General features: G+C 44.3%; 1 protein-coding gene across 1 annotated transcript in view; it reads left to right on the top strand.

The window, feature by feature from the left end:
• Window positions 1-229: 229 nt before the first annotated feature.
• Window positions 230-20,221, top strand: part of LOC310773159 (1-phosphatidylinositol 4,5-bisphosphate phosphodiesterase gamma-2-like) — a gene marked incomplete at both ends in the record, with an annotated part of 30,409 nt that continues 10,417 nt past the window's right edge. Inside the window, 8 exons of the mRNA XM_083633069.1 lie at window positions 230-419; window positions 6,534-6,680; window positions 18,561-18,654; window positions 18,807-18,857; window positions 19,074-19,158; window positions 19,289-19,375; window positions 19,475-19,512; window positions 19,701-19,752. Of these exons, the coding sequence (XP_083489195.1) occupies window positions 230-419; window positions 6,534-6,680; window positions 18,561-18,654; window positions 18,807-18,857; window positions 19,074-19,158; window positions 19,289-19,375; window positions 19,475-19,512; window positions 19,701-19,752 (744 nt within the window). The remainder of the gene's footprint in view (window positions 420-6,533; window positions 6,681-18,560; window positions 18,655-18,806; window positions 18,858-19,073; window positions 19,159-19,288; window positions 19,376-19,474; window positions 19,513-19,700; window positions 19,753-20,221) is intronic.

Consider the following 20,221-nt stretch of genomic DNA (forward strand, 5'->3'; position numbering starts at 1 on the left):
TTATCTCATCCCTAGCCTCTGTTGCTCAAACGTCTCTTGAGGGCTCAGGGCGTGAGGTTTACTTACTGCACAGCACTACCCACTGGCTACCATTACATGTTGAAAACTCCACCACGCACAATCGGTCAGAATAGAGCGAACCATCAACTAAGGTGCTGGCAGCCTGAATGCGGGGTTAGCGTTTAGTGAATGATCAACATCCCGTCTGTTTCCTGTGACAGCAGCAGAGATGGCTCATCAGCAGGGGGAGAGAACGGAGGACGAGGAACTGGTGAACGGCGAGGAACTGGTGTACGGCGATGAAATGACGATGGTTCGGCAGAAGGAATCGGTGAAGTTCATCTTCCAGTACCTCACAGAAACCCGCCAGGTGGTATGGGCGAAAAAAAGTGAATGCGGAAAGAAGCCTGACGGCACTCGTGAGTATCTATCTATGTATCCCGTAAAACTTCCAATAAACGCCCAGGCTTTTATTATGCTAAATTGACTCAGACCCCCGTCGGTTAAAGGAGAGCAGGCGGCAATTGGAGTGTGGCGATTATTTCTTTATTGCACGAAATTGACCCAGGCAATCTTTTTTGGTACAGAATTCCTGCAAAAACGGAAAGTATCAAATTGCTTAGGTAAACCAGTGAGATAGTACTTAGTAGGGTAGGTACAGGCAGTTTTGAACAACGGACTGGAATGAATGAAAACTAATAGCCTTCATCATCATCATCCAACTACGTTACGGTATCAGTTCATTGCTCACCTCTTCTCCCTCTGCCAAACAGCCATACCATATTTTAAACAAGTAACTTTAGCCTACAGCTCACACATTCAGTTGTTTGTGTTTCATTGGAAAGAAGTCATAGCAACGTTTTTGTAGAAGGCACGCTAACGTTAGCTACCAAGCTAACGCTAACCAAACAGCACTGCAGCACTATACAAACAAGCAGACTTACCAAATAGGTAGACTCCAAGTTTCCAATACATGTCCAGTATAATGGGTATAATCCATATTGCATTTATGATCGCTGTTCCGCTGAGAGAAATGCACTTTTACAAGGCACAACTGTAACATTACGTTAGCATAAGTTGCCCACCGCTCCCTTCCAGACAGCGTCTCCAGCACGTTGCCTACACGAATCCGTAGCATTAAACAATGCGGTATGCATGCATACTTGAAACATGTTGGTTATGTAGAAATACAATATAAAACTGTCTGACAGGGGGAGAAACTCTGAACATGACTGACTTCCGCCTGACTTCCTCCAAAACAACGTCATTACCGTAAGTGACTGAATTCAGTCAACACAAAAACATATCGTAATGGGGGGGGGAAAAAAATTGTATTTATTCTAATAAACGCCCCGGCGGTTAACGGAGACCGGCGCTTATTATGCTAAATTGACTCTGACCCCCTGCGATTATTGGAGACTGGGCGGCAATTGGGGACTCTGCTCTTATTGGAAGTTTTTTGGAAGTGAATTGCCCTAAGGCTGATTGCCCTAAGGCTGAGGCTATAGTTCAGTGATGTCATCAGTGATGATGTCATCAGTGGTGTCATACATAGGCATTGTGAGATTGTGACATCACTGATGATGTCATCAGTGACACACACACACACGAGAGAGAGGGAGGGAGAGGGAGAGGGAAAGAGAGGGGGAGAGAGACTGAGGGAGATGGAGAGAGGAGAGGGAGTGGGAGAGAGAGGAGAAGGAGAGAGAGATGTTTCAAGTTTCAAGTTTATTAAAGAAAAAACATTGTTGCATCACAAGATGAAATGAGATGTTTTTTTACAAGTTAGAAAACAGACAAGAATAAATATGATAACAATAAAATGTCTACAGGGAGGATATAACTAAAAGGATGGACAATGTGAGCACAGCCTGTAAGCTCTTGGTAAGAAGGACTGCTGGTGTCTTTTTGTGTGACTTATTGGCCCAGGATGGGAGAGAGACTGAGGGAGAGAGAGAGGGCCAATAGGGCAGGCGAGGCCACACAGCACACACAGCAGCCGAGCTGCGGGAGGGCTGAGCTGCGTATGCGAGGGTCAGCTCGGCGAGCTGCAGGGCGGGCGACTGCCATAACTGTGGCTGATGACATCATCCCTGTCATCATTGGTGACATCATCACTGACTGACATAGCTGTGGCCGGCACAAAAATTGGAACAGAGAACAGACCACACTGGTATCATCTCTGGTGATATCATCAGTGACTGACATAGCTGTGGCCGGCACAGAAGTTGAACAAACAGACATCATCACAGAACTTATAATAGCCTCACCCAGGAAGGATGACATCACTGATGTCATCAGGCATGATCACATCACTGATGACATCATGACTGACTGATGACATCATCCCTGATGACATAATCACTGGTGACATCATCACTGACTGACATAGCTGTGGCCGGCACAAAATTGAAACAGACACAGACAGACAGACAGACAGACAGACAGACAGACAGAGAACATCATCACTGACTGATGACATCATCCCTGATGACATCATCCGTGGTGACATCATCACTGACTGACATAGCTGTGGCCCGCACAAAAATTGAAACAGAGAACAGGCAGAGGCGTCACTTGCAATATCCCTGGTGACATCATCGCTGAATGACATAGCTGTGGCTGATGACATCATGCCTGATGACATCATCACAGAAATCCTAATAGCCTCACACAGGAAGGATGCCTCACTGCCAGGCATGATCACATCACTGATGACATCATCACTGACTGATGACATCATCCCTGATGACATCATCACTGACTGACATTACATAGCTGTGGCCGGCACAAAAATTGAAACAGAGAACAGAGAACAGGCAGAGGCTATACTGGCATCATCCCTGGTGACATCATCGCTGACTGACATAGCTGTGACTGATGACATCATCCCTGTCATCATTGGTGACATCATGACTGACATAACTGTGGCCGGCACAGAAGTTGAAACAGACATACATGTCTAAAATAGGCTGCTTTCACACTGGGAATTGTTTCGTTCCGTTCCGTTCCGTTCCGCACCCGGGAACGATTGCCCCCCCTCCCCTCTCCCCTGCTGATCAGCTTTCACATTACAACATTTCTTCCGCGCTCGGAAACGGAACAGAGTGCACTATGCACTGCAGGCATCAACTATGCCTGCAGTGTATCCTTGCTCCGTGTGCTGTCTGTGGTTCGGAACGGTTGGCTTTCACACTCGCAAGTGTCCCATGCCCAGGCACGCCAAAGCGCTCCCCAGACCACCTTTTTAAGTGGATCCTGTCACGGATCCCCGAACGCAACGTTCACACTCATCAAATGTACCGAAACTGGGGTCAATTTGGGGACAAAGTGTGCTCGGGAACAGTACTGGGGCGCCAATGTGAAAGCACCCTACATCAGCCTTGACATCACTGATGATGTCACAATGAAAATGTAAAATATCGCTGTAGTTCCCTGGGCGTATTTCTTTAAAGGGTAACTAACCTCTAAAACAATTTTTTTCAGCTTTTAACCAATATATATTGCTTTTGAGGTGGTATGTGAAGAATTCTGGTCAGAATTAGAATTAGAATTCTACACACTATCATTTTCAGGCAGCGAGAGTGCTCTTTATGGGTTCAAACCGGTTCAAACCTGCTTTTCTTTGGCCCTCAAAAATGGCCAATTTGGTTCACCGTTACGTCCCGTATACCCCCTTTCTGTTAGGTGATGTCATACCTACATCGGTAACACTTTATAATAACGTTCATTCATAAGTCATTTATAAGCCTTTAGTTAATGATGAACTAATTCATGATGATCACTTACAAAACATGAATATACATTTATAGATGATTAATAAATGCTATGTTAACATATCACAAATGCGTTGTAAGTAATCTATACACTTTTAGTAAATGAAGTGTTCCTCACCTGTTATAAATGATGTGTAAATCATTTACAATTCATTTACAAGGCTTTCTGCATCCCCTTAACTAGTGTAAACCATTCATCACACATAAATGCAAGGCGGTGGTAGCTCTGTCAAAATGGAAGCCAATGTGGAAGTGCACTTAAACCTGCATTCTTTCGAATGGCCTGTAGGGGGCGACCCATTGGTCTGTGGACTTCTGTTTTTTGACGCCTCATGTATGGCATTTTGGCCATTGCCATCTTGGCTCTCCACACAAGTCCAGGGGTTTCCCACAGAGCACGGCCTGCTATTGGTCTGTGATCGGCGAGCTGTGTGATCAGTGGACAAGCGACCTGTCAATCAACATAGTCTGAAACCAACAATTGAGACCATAAACACATTAGGAAAGTGTTTACTGAGGCCATACTTGAGGCTTCAAAACAGAAGTCCACAAACGAATGGGTCGCCCCCTGCAGGCAAAGAGGACACTTCCGCATTGGCTTCAATTTTGACAAACAGAGCTATACCCCTTGTATGTAACACATTAATGTGTCATGAATGATTAGGGGATGCAGAAAGCCTTGTAAATTAATTGTAAATGATTTACACATCATTTTTAACATTCAACAGGTGAAGAACACAAGTTTAGAGATGACTTACAACACATTTGTATATGTTAACATAACATGTATTAATCATCTACAAATGTATATTCATGTTTTGTAAATGGTTAGTTCATCATTAACTAAAGGCTTATGACTTATGACTGAACATTATTATAAAGTGTTACCCCTACATCTCATGAATACCAACTGTTAGATAATGTCATGATTACATCACTATCTGACTACATACTGGACGCTGTTAGGATGTCATCATTGGGATGTCGACAGTGATGATGTCATAATTCATGATCATCTTTGATGGTCTCACTGATGATGATGTCATAACACAATGTGATGTCATATTTGGGACATATAAGAGTTGGCTCTGCTAGTCCTCTGCAGTTGTCCATAGATTAATCTCACGGTAACCTTCTGCAACAGTTCCCATCTTAGAACCTTGCAGACTCAGCTTATCAAGTGCTACAGCGTTCCTAGTTACCAATACCCCAGTTTACCAAGTGTGTCTTGGCCATCAAGTATCCGCACGTAAATACTCCCAGTATGCCTAACACTTTCCCACTCATGTGATCATTAGCTAATGCCAGAGTCATATACAGTAATAGCAGCAGCGCTGTCTGTTTGTGATGTACTTTGAAAGGGTAAGATGTTTAAAGAATCAAATTATATTATCAGCTTTATTTTATGCATTCAAATGTAGCACGAGCCCCCTTCCTGGCTAATAGAGCGGTGGCAATGTAAGGCATTGTGGGTAATCATGATCCGCTCTGGTACTGTGGCTAATGCTAGCTGTTACCTGTGGGCTAACGTTAGTTACATGGCAGTAAAATGCCACTGAATGACCAATTTGATATAACTTTCAACCATTTGGACACGCTGTTCCCATCCAGCCCACCAGCGTTGGCTCGTTGGTGATATTTATAACGATATTGTAGCTCTAATATAACTTAACAAATTGACTGCGCCTGCAGTCATTTGCATGGGAACAAACTAGCGGGTGGAATCTGCTGCCTTTCTTTTTAAATCAAGCAGCATGCTGTTTTGCCAGAAATCTGGGTGGTAAGTCCCCCTTTAATTTTTTTCTTGCACTGCACTCACTCGGTCAGGTCCCCCTAAGCGCGCACTCCCCGAGTTTGAAGTCGATCAAACCAACAGTTCTCCAGATACACGAAGGACAGACAGAGAGACAGACATGGCAGTTTGCATGTTATTTTATTACTATTTAGCCATTATTTACACAGACAAACTTTGATAAACTTCCATGATGGCACTCGACATTTGTGATGTAAAAGCCGCTACAACAGGGTTTAGCTTCCATTTAGAGATATTGGGCTCTATTCTCCCCCTGGCCTTAAATTTGCGTTTATGGCTTGGCCCAGCGCTATTAGTGGGCGTGGTCATGCACATTCCCTTTTTCCTTGACGCTAAAGGCCAGAATGTGCCGGCGCTAACCATTTAACCACGCCTTTTTAAGCGTAGAATTATTCACAACTGTGGCCATTGGTATTTAAGGCCGAAACGCCCATTCTGGCCTATTCTGGCACTGCGCCACGCCTCTTCAGCGTAAAGCGCATTTCAGGGCGGAAAAACATGACGCTATCTTCCGGAGTCAGTGGTAGGCAGGCGCAAAGCGTGTTTTTTTGTGTTTAAGGCCAGTTTGCGCCTAAGGCCAGGGGGAGAATAAAGCCCACTGTGTGTGACTGTTTTAACATGCTATTATCAGTGTGTTGGTATGAAATGTCTACCGAGAATGAAAGCTGAATAGTGTGGGGGGAAGCACCAACTATATGACTTGCATTCATTATACATTACTGACATTTCCTGTTTATCAAGAGGCTTTTGTGCTACTGCAGCTGCAAATGTGGGATGATTCAGATGGAATTACTGTAAAATCCTCTGCCATACGGTGTTGTACAAAGTACTCTTTGTATCCCCTTAGTCCCAGACAGATGTGTTTCAACAAATAGAAAATTAAGAAGCTGGGCGTTTCCTTTTAAAATATCAGCCACAAGAAAACTTTCTTGCTCTTGTTTCAGTGGACCTGTTTGAGATCAGAGAGATCCGTTCAGGGCGAAAATCCAAGGATTTCCAAGGCTACAAGGTCAATGAAGCTGATGATGATACTACCTGCTTCACTATCTTCTATGGCTCCCAGTTTGTCCTGAACACCCTGAGTCTACGAGGTGAGGGGACACTGTGTGGTTTCATATGTCATTATTAGCCTTGTGGTTAAATTACATTATTCCATTACCTTTGGTCAGTCAGAACTTTTCATAAATGTGTTAGGTGAAGTGTAGGCCTTAACAGATTAGCATTAAGCCTGATATGTAAAAAAAATTATCATTTTTGTCTCAAGAAACTCCGTATTTAGACCATCATGATGATACAATTCAACAAACCAATATATGGATCTCAGGTTTGGTTCAGACCAGAAGTGGAACAGACGTGTAGTGAGATGCTGCATTACAGGCTCTGCCAATAGTATGAAATGGTATACTCTTCCGGTCTCCTAAATGGGTGTGGTCACCTCAACCCCCTCTCTGAGACAGTTTACTCCTCCCCCTCACAAGAGACTATATAACATTTCACTCGGACCAAAACTTTAAAAAAAAAAGCTGATTTGCTTGGTTTGACCAAGTAAAACTATTTTTATAAGCATTTTACGAAATGTCTATGGGAAAATATAAATATAATATATGGGAGATGAAATCCCTTGGCTCTTATGCCCAACCTGGAAGTGGGCATGACTTTGGCACTCTATATGCCAAGTACAATTGGGATGAGAAAATTGGAGGAGGAAAAAATTCAGAAAAAAACGTGATATTAAGAAAATCTAGTTGAATTAGGCCTGGGCGATATGGCAATTTTTTTTATCACGATATGTTTTCTTATATCGATCGATGTCGATATTTATCACGATATAAATTTATCAATAATACTAATTGCACATAAAAAGCACATGAAGAATTTTAGGGGCACAATTAAAATTCAATGCAGAGCGATATAGAATGTATTTCATACGACTCTATTAATCTCTGACCGGTTACAATTAAGTTGAATTCAATTCAAAGTATTCTCATGAGAGAGGCTCAATGCAGCTCATTGGCTATTGTTGTCATTAAATGATAACCCTTTATTTAGTCATCTGTTTGTCCATACTATTCACTTATGGCTTTTTAATGTAACTTGATCCATTTGCATTTTCAGCTTATTATAATTGTTCTATGCTTGTTACTTGTTTTCCCTTATACCACTGGTCTTTGGTGTGCTTATTCTGTTGTGTGTATTGCATTATGTTGTTTTAATGCAATGAACGTCTTGGTCCAAGGCTAGGTGTTGATTATGCAGCTATAGTTAGCTGCTGTTGGTTTGATAAAGGAAGCAAAGACTGTTTAAACCATAGATGTGTAATGTTATTCGGGTAGCTGCTATAGATGGTCTAACAGATAGCATAATGTTAGCAAGATTGTCAAGTATGAAGATATTAACGTTAGCGCGTAAGCTAACGTTAGCGTTAGCTAACGCGATGTAGATGCTAATTTGATACCATTCATGACAGCCAGCTACCGCTACCCATAACCAGAACTACTGTCTGCTGCAGCTTTATCTCCCGTGTACAAATCCACGGCCTGACATATTTTAACTCCATCTGTTTATGTTACTCTTGTTTTGCCGGGCCAGGCTCTAACTGGTTGTGTATAGTTAACGTTACGTTAGTAACGTTACCTTGCTCCGCTGGACGTAGATGCGCTGGTGGATGCGTAGACTGGATGTTTACGGTTCAGGTGCTGAAGCATTGACGAGGTAATAATAAAATAATAATAAATTGTATTTCTAATGCACTTTTCATTTTGGACAAAATCCCAAAGTGCTACAGAGTAAAAATAAAATAAAAATAGGATAAAATAATTAAAAGAATAAAAAATTAAAGGAGAATAAAAATAAATAAATAAAAGATTAAAAGAGCATTAAAAAGAACATAAAAAAAATAACATAAAAGCCTAAAAAACTAAGGAAAGCACAAAACTAAAAGGCTTTATTAAAAAGGAAGGTTTTCAGTCCCTTTTTAAAAGCATCCACCGTCTGTGGAGCTCTTAGGTGGTCGGGAAGAGTGTTCCACAGACGGGGAGCGGCAGAGCAGAAGGCCCGATCTCCCATGGTGCGGAGCTTGGTTCTCGGGGGATGGAGGAGGTGATTGTTATTTGAGCGGAGGTTGCGGGAGGAGGTTTGATTTATGAGGAGTTCCTTGAGGTATGGGGGGGCATGTCCGTGGATACATTGATGTGTCAGCAGAGCGATTTTGAAATCGATTCTGGAGGAAACAGGGAGCCAGTGAAGGGAGTGGAGGATGGGGGTTATGTGGTCGTACTTTCGTACTCTCATCAGGATCCTCGCAGCAGAGTTTTGAATGTGTTGGAGCTTCTGGAGGCTCTTGCTGGGGATCCCGATGAGGAGCGCGTTGCAATAGTCCAGCCTTGAGGAGACAAAGGCGTGGACGAGTTTCTCAGCGTCTGGCAGGCTGAGTGTGGGACGGAGTTTTGCGATATTCTTGAGGTGGTAGAAGGATGTTTTGCACAGGTGTTTGATGTGAGCGTCAAATGACAGGTGAGGGTCGAACCTAACGCCCAGGTTGATGACTGATGAGGAGAGGGGGATGGTTTGGCCAGAGAGTGATGTGGGTTATGGGGGATGACTGGACCTGGTGGGGGGTGCCAACTAGAATGGTTTCAGTTTTGGATCCGTTTAGCTGCAGGAAGTTGTCTTTCATCCACGCCCTTATCTCCTCAAGGCAGGTGGTGAGAGATGATGAAGATGCAGAGGGGTTTGGGACAGTTTTAAGGTAGAGCTGCGTGTCATCAGCGTAGCAGTGGAATGAAATTCCATGCCGGCTGATGACACTACCGAGGGAGAGCATATACAGAATAAATAAGATGGGTCCGAGAACTGACCCCTGGGGGACTCCACAGATGACAGAGTGCGTCCGGGACTTTGCGTCCCCCAGGGCGACATACTCGGTTCTGCCAGACAGGTAGGACTGGAACCAGTGTAGAGCAGAGTCAGAGAGACCGATGCAGTGGAGGCGGTTGAGGAGAATGTTATGGTCAACGGTGTCAAACGCTGCAGTCAGATCCAGGAGGACCAGAAGGGATGGAGAGCCAGCATCAGCCGCCATCAGCAGGTACTGTTGTGATATGCAATATCGTCTTGCACACCACTGAGTTTGTGTCCTTTTTCAGCGTGAAATGGTCCCACACTTAGACAGTTTCGGTCGCTTTGTCGGCCCTGGTTCTTCCCTTCCCGGCTCCTCCTGTCTGCTTTCTCCGCCGCCTCGTTCCATTTTGCGGGGTCCGTCTCTGGTCTGTCTGCGATCATGTGTCCTCGCGTGTTTACACCGGAAGAGCGCTGTGCCACACCAGTAAGCGTCCGTGAGAAACACAGTCTCTACTCTCAAATGCCGTGTCGAGGCGAATCATTTTGGCCTCGATCATTTTAATTATTCAAGTTATTCGAGGTACTCGAGGAATCGTGACAGCCCTAATTGTTACCTGCTAACGTTAGCTCTGTTGCCAAATCTCACAAGAGTGTGTTGCTGAGACACACTCTCAAGTAATTTTCTTCTGATTTGTCTGTCTGAAAAATCCCATTAAGTGTCCGAATTTTCTGAAGATATGGCTTGTGAAAAATGGGTCCAATATTTTACTTTGCTGACTATGAGTGAGTTGTTACATCGTAGAGATCTGAAATCTGGCATAATCTACATATTGGTTGTTACTAGATGATCTAGGAAAATAAAATTAAATAAAAATCCGCCCACGGCAGGTATTACAGCGATATTTTATTTTTGCAGCGTAGGCGCAGCGCGAGCGTGGCTTCAGCGCAGCGTGGCAGCGGTATGTGTGAACGCTCTCTTCTGTTAACAAGGACGCCTACATTTTATGCGTTGCTTAGGCGTTGCTTAAAGTGTCGCTCTAGGCGTGTGTGTGAACCCGCCGTAAGACCGGTCGTAAATATTACGCCTAGTCCAGAGCAGGCGTAAGGTGTAGTCATGGGTGCAGTATAGACGGTTTTCACCTGTGTGTCGCGCAATAGCTACAACCCCTCAGCACTCTGGCTGTATTCAGACCCGAGTTATAAACTGGAAACCGGAGTACGTTATAAACGTTATAAATATAGTCACGTTATAAACAACTAACCAATGCTGGGGGTCCGTATGGAAAGTGGAAATCGAAATGGTTAAAAGTTAAAATAATTTGGTCATTCAGTGGTGTTTTACTGCCATGTAAAGTAACGACAAGTAACAGTTAGCCGCTAGCTTTAGCCACACTATTACAGCCGATTACCCATCAGCGGAGCGTCATTTGACGTCGGCACACTCTTCTAAACAGGTTGCGTGCCGCATATTCCAATGGGCATGCTTTCACATGGACGCGCATCGCTACGACCGGCGTAGTTAAGACCAGATGTAAGCCCTGTTGGTGCAACAGGCGTAAGTCCACTGTAAAGACTGGTCTTAAAGACCGACGTAGGAGTTACGACCAGGCATAGTTAAGACCAGTTGGTGCAACCGGCCCCTGGAGGTCAGTAGTTGACATGGGCTAATATGCACCTTGTGTAAGAGAGTGTAGTCACCTGTAGGTCAGAAGTTGACCTGGGCGAATCCATCTGGTGTAAAAAAGTGTCATCACAAGTAGTTCAGCAGTTGATCTGGGTAAAGCGATCTCTTGTAGAAAAAAATGTGTAGTCACCTGTAGGTCAACAGTTGACCTGGACGAATCCAACTTGTGTAAAAAAGCATCTGAAGTTATGTTATTCAATTGGAAATGATGTCATACAATTGCTCGATTGTGATGTCATCAGGTACCACAATTACCTGATGACATCACATGGTATTGCCGCTTGCGCCTATATTATGATATTGAGTGTGTGGCCACCGTCTCACAAGCTTGTGAAGGGATGACCTTGATCAATATAGGGGCAGGTGTGTGTAACATATTTAGGGTGAAATGTGTGTGAACACTTCTGCCCATCAGGCCTAAGGTAGGAATTCTTCCTCCGAGATATTGAAATGTTATTGCACACGTGTAAATGTTTACTCCAAGGGAACCTTGTCTCGGGAGCAAACAATTGTAGCCTGGGAAGGGAACCCCTCTCAGGGGTCCATATAGCGGGCTAAGGAAAGCATATAGGCTATCCTTTTTTTTTTTTTTTTATAAAAATAAGACATCCCCCCCCCCCCCCCCGATTTTTTTATCCCATTTTTATCCCCCGTTTAGTGCTCAATCCTGGTTGCTACTCCATCCTCTGCCGATCTGGGGAGAGCCGAGACTGATTCCATGCTTCCTCCGAGACATGGGCAGTCAGTCAGCCGCTTCTTTTCACCTGCCAGAGGAAGCTTCACCGGTAGGACATAGCACGTGGGAGGTTCACGCTATTCCATCCAGTTCCCCTCCCTCTGAACAGGCGCCCTTAACGATCAGAGGAGGAACCACATTAGCAACCAGGATGTTGCATGTTTTTGTGAAGGGGGTTCCTATATGAAGGAGACCCCCGGGAGGCACGGGGAGAACATGCAAACTCCACACAGAAAGGCCATTTTGCCGACCCCACCCGGGCGGTGGGCACTCGAGGACATGCGGTGTGTGGACGGGCACGCATTCCTTCAGCGCTCACCTCGTCCCCAGGTGGGAATCGAACCCACGACCTTCGAGCTGTGAGGCGATAGTGCTAACCACTGCACCACCGTACCTCCTAGCATATAGGCTATCCTATGCACCAGCTTATTTCCCAGGGTTTAGGGAGAGAGACAGGGAATTAATTACCTGTTATCTCGTGCACCTAGGACCGAATGAGTCAGGGAGGACTCTGAAACATCTCTCAGATAGAAGCGGATAAAAGGGCCAGCTGATGCCCAGGAGGCCTGAGGCGTCCCTATGTGGAGGGGGGAAGAATCCCTCCATGGAGATAGCTCTTGATCGGAAAGAGCTGCACAGTAATTTAGGGCAAGGGTTCCCAAACTTTTCAGCCCCCAACTACCAAAATAACGGTGCCAGAGGCTCGCGACCCCCACTATCCACGGAGGTGGTTGAAGCATACAATAGTTGGCGCATTTCTGAAAGAAAACAAACAATTATGGTTAAAATGTGCTCTTTTTTATAGTTTTTAAATATTATTTCACACATAGTTGTTATAGAATGGAATTTCACCACTCCTCATCCGCTATATAATAATTATAACAGCTTATATAAACCAAATTGAATGAAACCAAGAGCCAGAAAGATGTCTTATGAAAGTATATTTAAAGCCATAACATTCTCCTATAAACTGCATTATAGGAGGACTGAATCTCAATGTACCATGTGATCAATGTACAGAGTCCAAATATTCAGCGATGACTGACAGTTTGACATACGCTTTATACTGCAAGGCAGGAAAGAGGAAAGGCAAAAAGGAGGGGGGAGAGGAATGTATGTGCGCTGCTGCAGTCTGACTGGAGACTGTTATCAGCAAGCATTCCTGTCTTATGGTCATTGTCATGCTGAGTTTCTGAAGGCCAGAGCAAAGGGGAGAAATCTCGTGCTTGATAAGCTAGTTATGTGTCTCTGCATAGTGCAAATATGCATTTGTGAGATGTCTTATGACTAATAACTCATAGCATTAATTATGTGTATGCAATTATAGCTTATAGCTTATTGATTAGGAAATGCCAATGGAACTTCAATTTTCTACAACTTAGGAAACACTGATTTAGGGATGAAGGAGGGGTTAGGCAGCAGGGTTGCTGCACTCCCATCCCCTCTGATAGAGAGGCAGGACGGGGCCACCGATAACGGGAGGGAGTGTAGCCTCACGCCAGCGCCGTAGAAGATTTTACCTTTATGTCGTCAAAACATACGTTGTTTTGAACCAGACACAGAAGGGAGTGGGGAAAAGGGGCAGTGTTTCTCCTTTGCAGGGGCAAGAGGGGATACACGGCAAGCAATTTCTGCAGCTTTTTTTTAAGCTTTACCCCGCTTTCCCGGACTCCTGTCCTGGGTGTGTGGGCTGGGTAAACATTCGGGCCGTTCTAGCCGCCCACTAGAGTTGAGAGCGGTGGTAGATACTCATGTGATAGACCCACATTCAGCATTAGGTTTGGACTCAAACCCTGGGCGTATGGGGCCGGAGGGAGATGTGGAACGAATTCCCTGCCACTCTCATCGCAGCGGGGGGAAACGTTGGCTCGGGGGCCACGCTGAGGATGCTTTTTAAACTCAGGCAGGGAGTCTTAACCTGGATAACAAACGAGCCGGTGTTAGCGGCCGTGGCTAACTTAGTATGAGTGCTTGTGGAAACATGAACTGGGGGTATCACCTGCCGTTCAATGGAAGCGGGGGCATACCGCCTGAGAGGGAAAGCTCTTTAGGTGGAAAAGGTGTGTGGTCCTTAGAAGGGCCCTTGATTACTCAGCCGAGAAGAAGCTTCATGTTTTCTGCATCCATCACGTCTAGTTTCCTCTGGTATCTCTCCGTCTACTGGCGGCAAGAAGGCCGCCTGGCCGAGCCCAAGTTAGCGGCGGGCGGCGTTGAACCAGCGGAGGTTGGCCAACTTCCTTGTCTCTCTCGGAGGATTCGGACGGGGGCTGGAGGGGTAGGAGGAAGAGGGGACTCCCTCTGTCTCAATCTGGCAGAGCGCCGGACCAGGGGCGTTTCTAGGTCCTGAAGACATTGGGGGCTTTAGCCAGGTAACCCGGCGGGCAGGGGGGGTATATCTTAAAAAATATTGGTTTTTCCAATCCGTAAATACCCATGTTGTGAGTCATTTGAGATGAATACAGAAGAACAAGATTAGTGGGTCTCAAAGTGAGGTCCAGGGACCACCAGAGGTCCTTGATAGGGTTCTGGCAGGAGTCCACTTGCAAATTCATGAATTGATAAATGTCAGCATTAGCCTCTTTCACTTACAAGAAGTTCTCACCACCTCCCCTCCTCATCCTCTGGTCTGGTCTCCTCAACTCTGCTCTCCTCTCCTCTCCTCTGCTGTGGTCTGGTGTCCTTTGTTTTGCTCTGCTCCACTCCCCTCAGGCTGAGATGAGAAAAAAAACAGAAAATATCAGTAGGCTATGCAGGACCAAATTATCAGTTACTATTGTCATAGTGTGTCATTACATAATGTTTCTGCTTCACTCCTCACCACCTCCTCTCCACACGAGCTCATCATCTCACTATGAAATTATTCAAACAAATGACACCAACATGCACAGCATCACAGTAGCTACAACTATGAAATTATCTTATGTTATTTAGTTGTTTAGTTGTGAAGATATTTTCTGAGATAAATGGGCCTTGATGCTCAAGGCCCATTTATCTTAGAAAATATCTTCACACAGAATATTATTAACCATACAAGCTACAACGCTAGCATCAGCATGAAGCCACAGCCATCCACTCCAATGTCTATAGAAGCTAACGTTAGCATGACTGTCACAATAACAATGCCTTCACTTCACAGTTACATTAAACAAAACCACACATCACTGCTTCATTAAACCATTACAACAAACAATACCTTGTTCCCAATTCCAGCTAGGCGCTTTTGATTAGATAAAGAACCGTAGGTTGAAGAGCGACATGTGTTTTGCGACCGTCTGTTTCATGTCAATTCACTTCCAGCCGGTGAGCACACCTTACATCAAGTAGCGTAGATACACCATCACTACGTCCGCTCTAAGTTTCAAAATAAAAGTACCATATGATACAAAAACGGCACCATCAGAATTTAGGTTTACAGGAAGCGTGTACCTTAATAAAATACCGTCACAGGAGTTACTGGGGGGGTTCGTACACTCTGACTGAGTTGGTTTCTTCCATGATGCGTCATCATGGGAAAAACCAACTTGACGGGGGAAAGAGGGGGGTTTCGCTGCAAGCACTGACTTGAGAGGCTGTTCATAACCTCCGGGGCTAGGAAAGAAACATCCGGGGCTCTAGACCCGGAAGCCCAGGGCTGACGACGCCTCTGCGCCGGACCACTGTAGAGAGGGCTGCTATCACTCGGATGGTGGAGGGGGCAGAAGAGGGAGAAAACTGCCGGCCTGTCGTCACAGGACTCCAAGCCTCCCATCGGGGAGGGGGTAGGACGGGAAAGTGTGCCAGGCAGCGGCACCGTCGCGGCAGAAGCAAGAGGCTCCGTTTCAAGGTCGTCATCCCAAAAACCGAGTCGCCTCCGGAGCTACTCAAGTGCCCGGCAACACAGACAAGAAGCTTGAGCGGTGAGGGTGAGGTCGGCGGGCCTGCGCCCCATGCAGACAAAGCAGGACTCGTGCTGATGGTCAGGGTAATGTCGACCACCCAGCAGCTCTGGCAGGTCCGAACCCCTCCGTGAAACTCCGGCACCAACACTGCCGGCTAGGGCCGCTGAAAGTCACTTTAAGCAGGGGGTGCTGGGAGGAAGGGACCCTCTTAAAAAAAGATTTTACGTTTTTTTTTTTACTTTTTTTTTTACATATTTAGAGGAATATCTCATTTTAAATTAACATTAGGATACTGTTGTGATGTAATTATTCAGTATTTTCTCCTTTTCTCACTCATTCAGAGCAAAGAGGGAGATAAATTTGCATGATGATAATGCTCTATATCTCCCTATTTGCTCTGAATACACCAGTTAACATGACACAGACTTAACATGATAGAAATATTATCAGCAAACTTAAAGGGGGACTAACCCCCCAGATATGTATCAGAACAGTGATTTGAAAATACCTATGGAAAAAACCAAGAAATGACATATGCTCTTGTCTATACTATACTCTTTGGCTGTGTTCAAGTCAGGATTTTTTTTCGGAAATCGACGCCATTACAGTTTGCCCACCGCCTCAAAAATAATTTATTTGAGAGGGGCAATATCTTTATAAATATCAACAACTAGCCAACGCTGGTGGTCTGTATGGAAACAGCGTTGCTTAAAATGGTTGAAAGTTATATAAATTTGGTAATTCAGTGGCGAACTAGAAATTTAATTATTTTTCTCCATGTGTGTGTATGTGGCGTCTATCACTAAGAGCAAAGTGAGGCGAGGCTCGTTACCGCAGCACACCGCACAATAGGACAAACCCCCCGCTCTGGGGTAACACAATGCGAGATTTCTCCACGTCATTCCCTCGTCCAACTTGCCATGAAGTCCCTTTTTAATTTTTAGTTTGGGGGCTCTTCGTGATTCTTGTTAAAAGTTGTGCAAAAGTTTTCCTCTCAGTGCAGTTGCAGGCTGCGCCTCCTCCCTCCTCCCAGACCCTGGCTGGCGAAACAGGCTCCTGCATGGGACCAGGAGGATTCAGTCTGTCCAAACTCAATACCGATCTAATCTCTCAGTATGAGATGCAGGGAAATATATTTTAGTAGCCGATGTGTTTAGAGCAGCGTTGTCACGTCGTAGTATAGCGTTATATTTTACATGTGCGCTAAACTGCGATGAGATTTGTTTGCGGAAATGTCAGACTGAACTTCTCATCCCATGCAAAAGCCCCCTGCTTCGGCCATGAGGCAGAGCACTGCTGCTGCTGCTGCGGGCGCCCCCGCTTGGGGCTTGTGCATGTGCATGAGAGCAGACTCTCTCCCGCCTGACTGGCCGCGAGAGAGTCTTTTTTAACGTGCTGCTGCTGCTGCGCGCCCCCCGGAGCTTGGGGCTCCGTGCATGTGCATGAGAGCAGATTGACTCTCCCGCTTCACTGGCCGGGAGAAAGTGCTTATGATTGATGATATGATGGCCATGTCGTTCCTTTTATGATTATAGTGGCGTTTATTGATAGTATTGTGTTACATAGGAGTTGGTAGGAAAATAACAGGCGATTGTAATCAATTTACAGGTGATTAACAGGTCAAGTGACATCATGGGAATAGGCTTGGAGTTGTGAGGAGCCGAAAGGGTACAGGGGGAGTAGGGGAGTAACTATCTTGAAATCCCATAGTCTTTGCGGACAACCTGACGTCAGGTTGTACCAAATCTCCCATTCATTTGAGGGCAAAAAAAGCAGTGTTCCACCCTTAGAGGGCGCTTATGCCAGGTATGCTGCTGAAAAATGATACAAATGGTAAAATGGCAACAGTTTGGTGTCAAATGTGGAAATTTTGACCAGAATTCTTCACACATCACCCCCAAAGTCATATATATTGGTTAAAAGCTGAAAAAAGTGTTTTGGGGGTTAGTTACACTTTAATGACTAGACTAATTATTCTGATGTGAATGGCAATGATTATATCAAGAAACATTGACTCCTCTCTTTGCTGTATAGTGGGAGGTGCATTTTTGAGTAGGCTATTAAAATAGCATGTCAAGTTCACATTTCTTTATTGCCAGATTAAACAATTCGTATTGGTTGATGGTTGGTTCAACACAACCAATACAAGCATGTAACTTCCTTGATTGTTATTGTTGATCATTCTATTTAAATAGGCTACATTTTCAGTATATCAATAATGCAATCATTTCCCGAAACATTCCCAAACAAGAAAGGAACATAGTGCACTGCAAAATATTTTTAATTACATTTGTAAAAAAAAAAAAAAAAAAAAAAAAAATGGGGCCGGCATAATTTCTCTGAGTAAACTGTCTCTGGCGTAAGTTATGCTTCTGTGGTGATATGATACAAATTTGGTCCATGGTGTGTTCATTCCAATACATTAACATTGGCACTAAAAGAAAGTGGGTTCTGTTCCACATCTGGTGTGAGCCACACCAGCCTAGTGAAGTGCGTGTTTTTTCTATTGTATTTGCTATGTTTCTTTCTTATTCTTCTTCTTCTTTTCCTTCCATAAAACTGTGTATATCTCAGAAACCCTAAGGCCCACATTAACAAAGTTTTGCACCTAGGCTACAGTAGAAAACTCACCCACGACTCAGAAACAAAAAATTTCACCAATCTACCAAAGTTTGGCGATATTACCAACACCTCATTTCCTGTTTTTTAACCATCTTTTCCACTGGGCCAATCCCTGAAATTAGACCCAACCCCTTGAACCCCAGGGGCTTGAACCCCTGGTATTGCTGCTTGCTGCTATACTGTATTTATTATTATTTCTGCACATTTGTAGCTGATTCTAAAAAGGTTGCAGACAAATGGCTGAAAGGATTAAATTTACTGTGGAAAGACACGCTGGTGGCCTCCACTCCAGATATCATAAAAAGGTATGCACGCGCGCATTCACGCACGCACACATACACACACACACACACACACACACACACACACACACACACACACACACACACACACACACAACACATTATAAAGCAAACACTCTTGTAATTACTTGAGCTCTTACTGTATTATTTTTCAGTTGGTTGAGGAAGCAGGTATTTTCTACACCAGACCAGATCAAAACGGACAGGTACAGACTTCCTCTCCTTCTTGCCCTTTCTTTCACCTCTACGCCACTGGTCAGTCACTTTCAGTCACACTTATACAAAGCCTGTAAGTTATTGACACAAAATCATATTGTGTAACACTGTAAAGAAGTAAACAGCGACAAAGACCTACAGTAATCAGGCTCACTGCTGCAATAATTCCACTGCTGCTGAATGCGTGTTCTCCCCATCCTCCCCAGCATCTCCAGAAATCATCTGAAGTCTCTCCTCGCCCAGCTCAACTACCAGGTGCCCAGCAATAGCGTCCTCCTGAAGGTTGTCTCGGTATACATCATCTTCTATATCCTCATCCTCACTATGCATATACAGTACATACAAATATAGAGTTCACATAGTTGGACCATTCATTTGGTTATCCACTATCCAATAGTGTTTTCTCCTTTTGCTTTCACAGGACGCTAGATTAGAGTTGAAGGAACAGGCGAACTTTGACGAATTTATTAAAATATACCACGGTATCATGTTTAAAGAACAGGAAGAAGTGAGTCTGACTTTATCTCATTAAAGTATACCTAATCTATTCTATTGTACGTGTAGTTTGTTTTACAGCATTCTCATTGTTATTCTCTTTAAAAATCAGATTTTCGATCAGATCAAAGACGAATGTGCTTTTAAAGGGTGAGCATCAGTTTTTGTAATGCTTCCTCATTTCTCTGTGGTGTGGAATGTGATAGCACTCATGTGAATACAGAACGCTAACAGATGTACACAATAATAAAATGCTATCTTGACTGAATGGTATAGCTTGTAAGTAATTTTTGCACAAGTGGGGTTTGACTGTGTGTTTGGTCTCTTCCGTCTTGCAGCAGCACAGAGGAACCTGATGACTTCGTCCAACAATTCCTCAACTACCAGCAAGTAAGAGCAGTCCATTGATCAATGAGACTAGAAAAGTGGGAAGTTGTCTCTGTCCTCTCCCAAAATGTTGAAAGGTTGACTTTCTCTGGGTGGATACGATACGTGGATACGTATTACACTGTAAAAGAATGTATGAGTGTGACGGTTTGTGGACCCCAGTTTTGAAGCCTCGGGTTTGGCATTTTAGCCACTGCCTTGGTTTTTTGGAGCCAGAAGTATTTGTAGTAGGGCTGTGACAGTATTGATGACAATTTCTTACCGCAGTGAAAAACTAGTCACGTTCCCAATTAATGGACAGAGCTCATTATGTGTATAAATATTTGACATTAAACACATGTTATTGAGGCTGGTTACCGGTATTTCATTTTATTGTAGACAATATACTGAATACAGGCTACACTGAAGTGCTTTTGGCATAGTGCCTGTAATATTTAATAAGATAAAGTAGCCTACATAAAACACACAAAAA

Source organism: Poromitra crassiceps (assembly GCF_964638095.1).
Source record: "Poromitra crassiceps genome assembly, chromosome: 3".
NCBI classification, from domain to species: Eukaryota; Metazoa; Chordata; class Actinopteri; order Beryciformes; family Melamphaidae; genus Poromitra; species Poromitra crassiceps.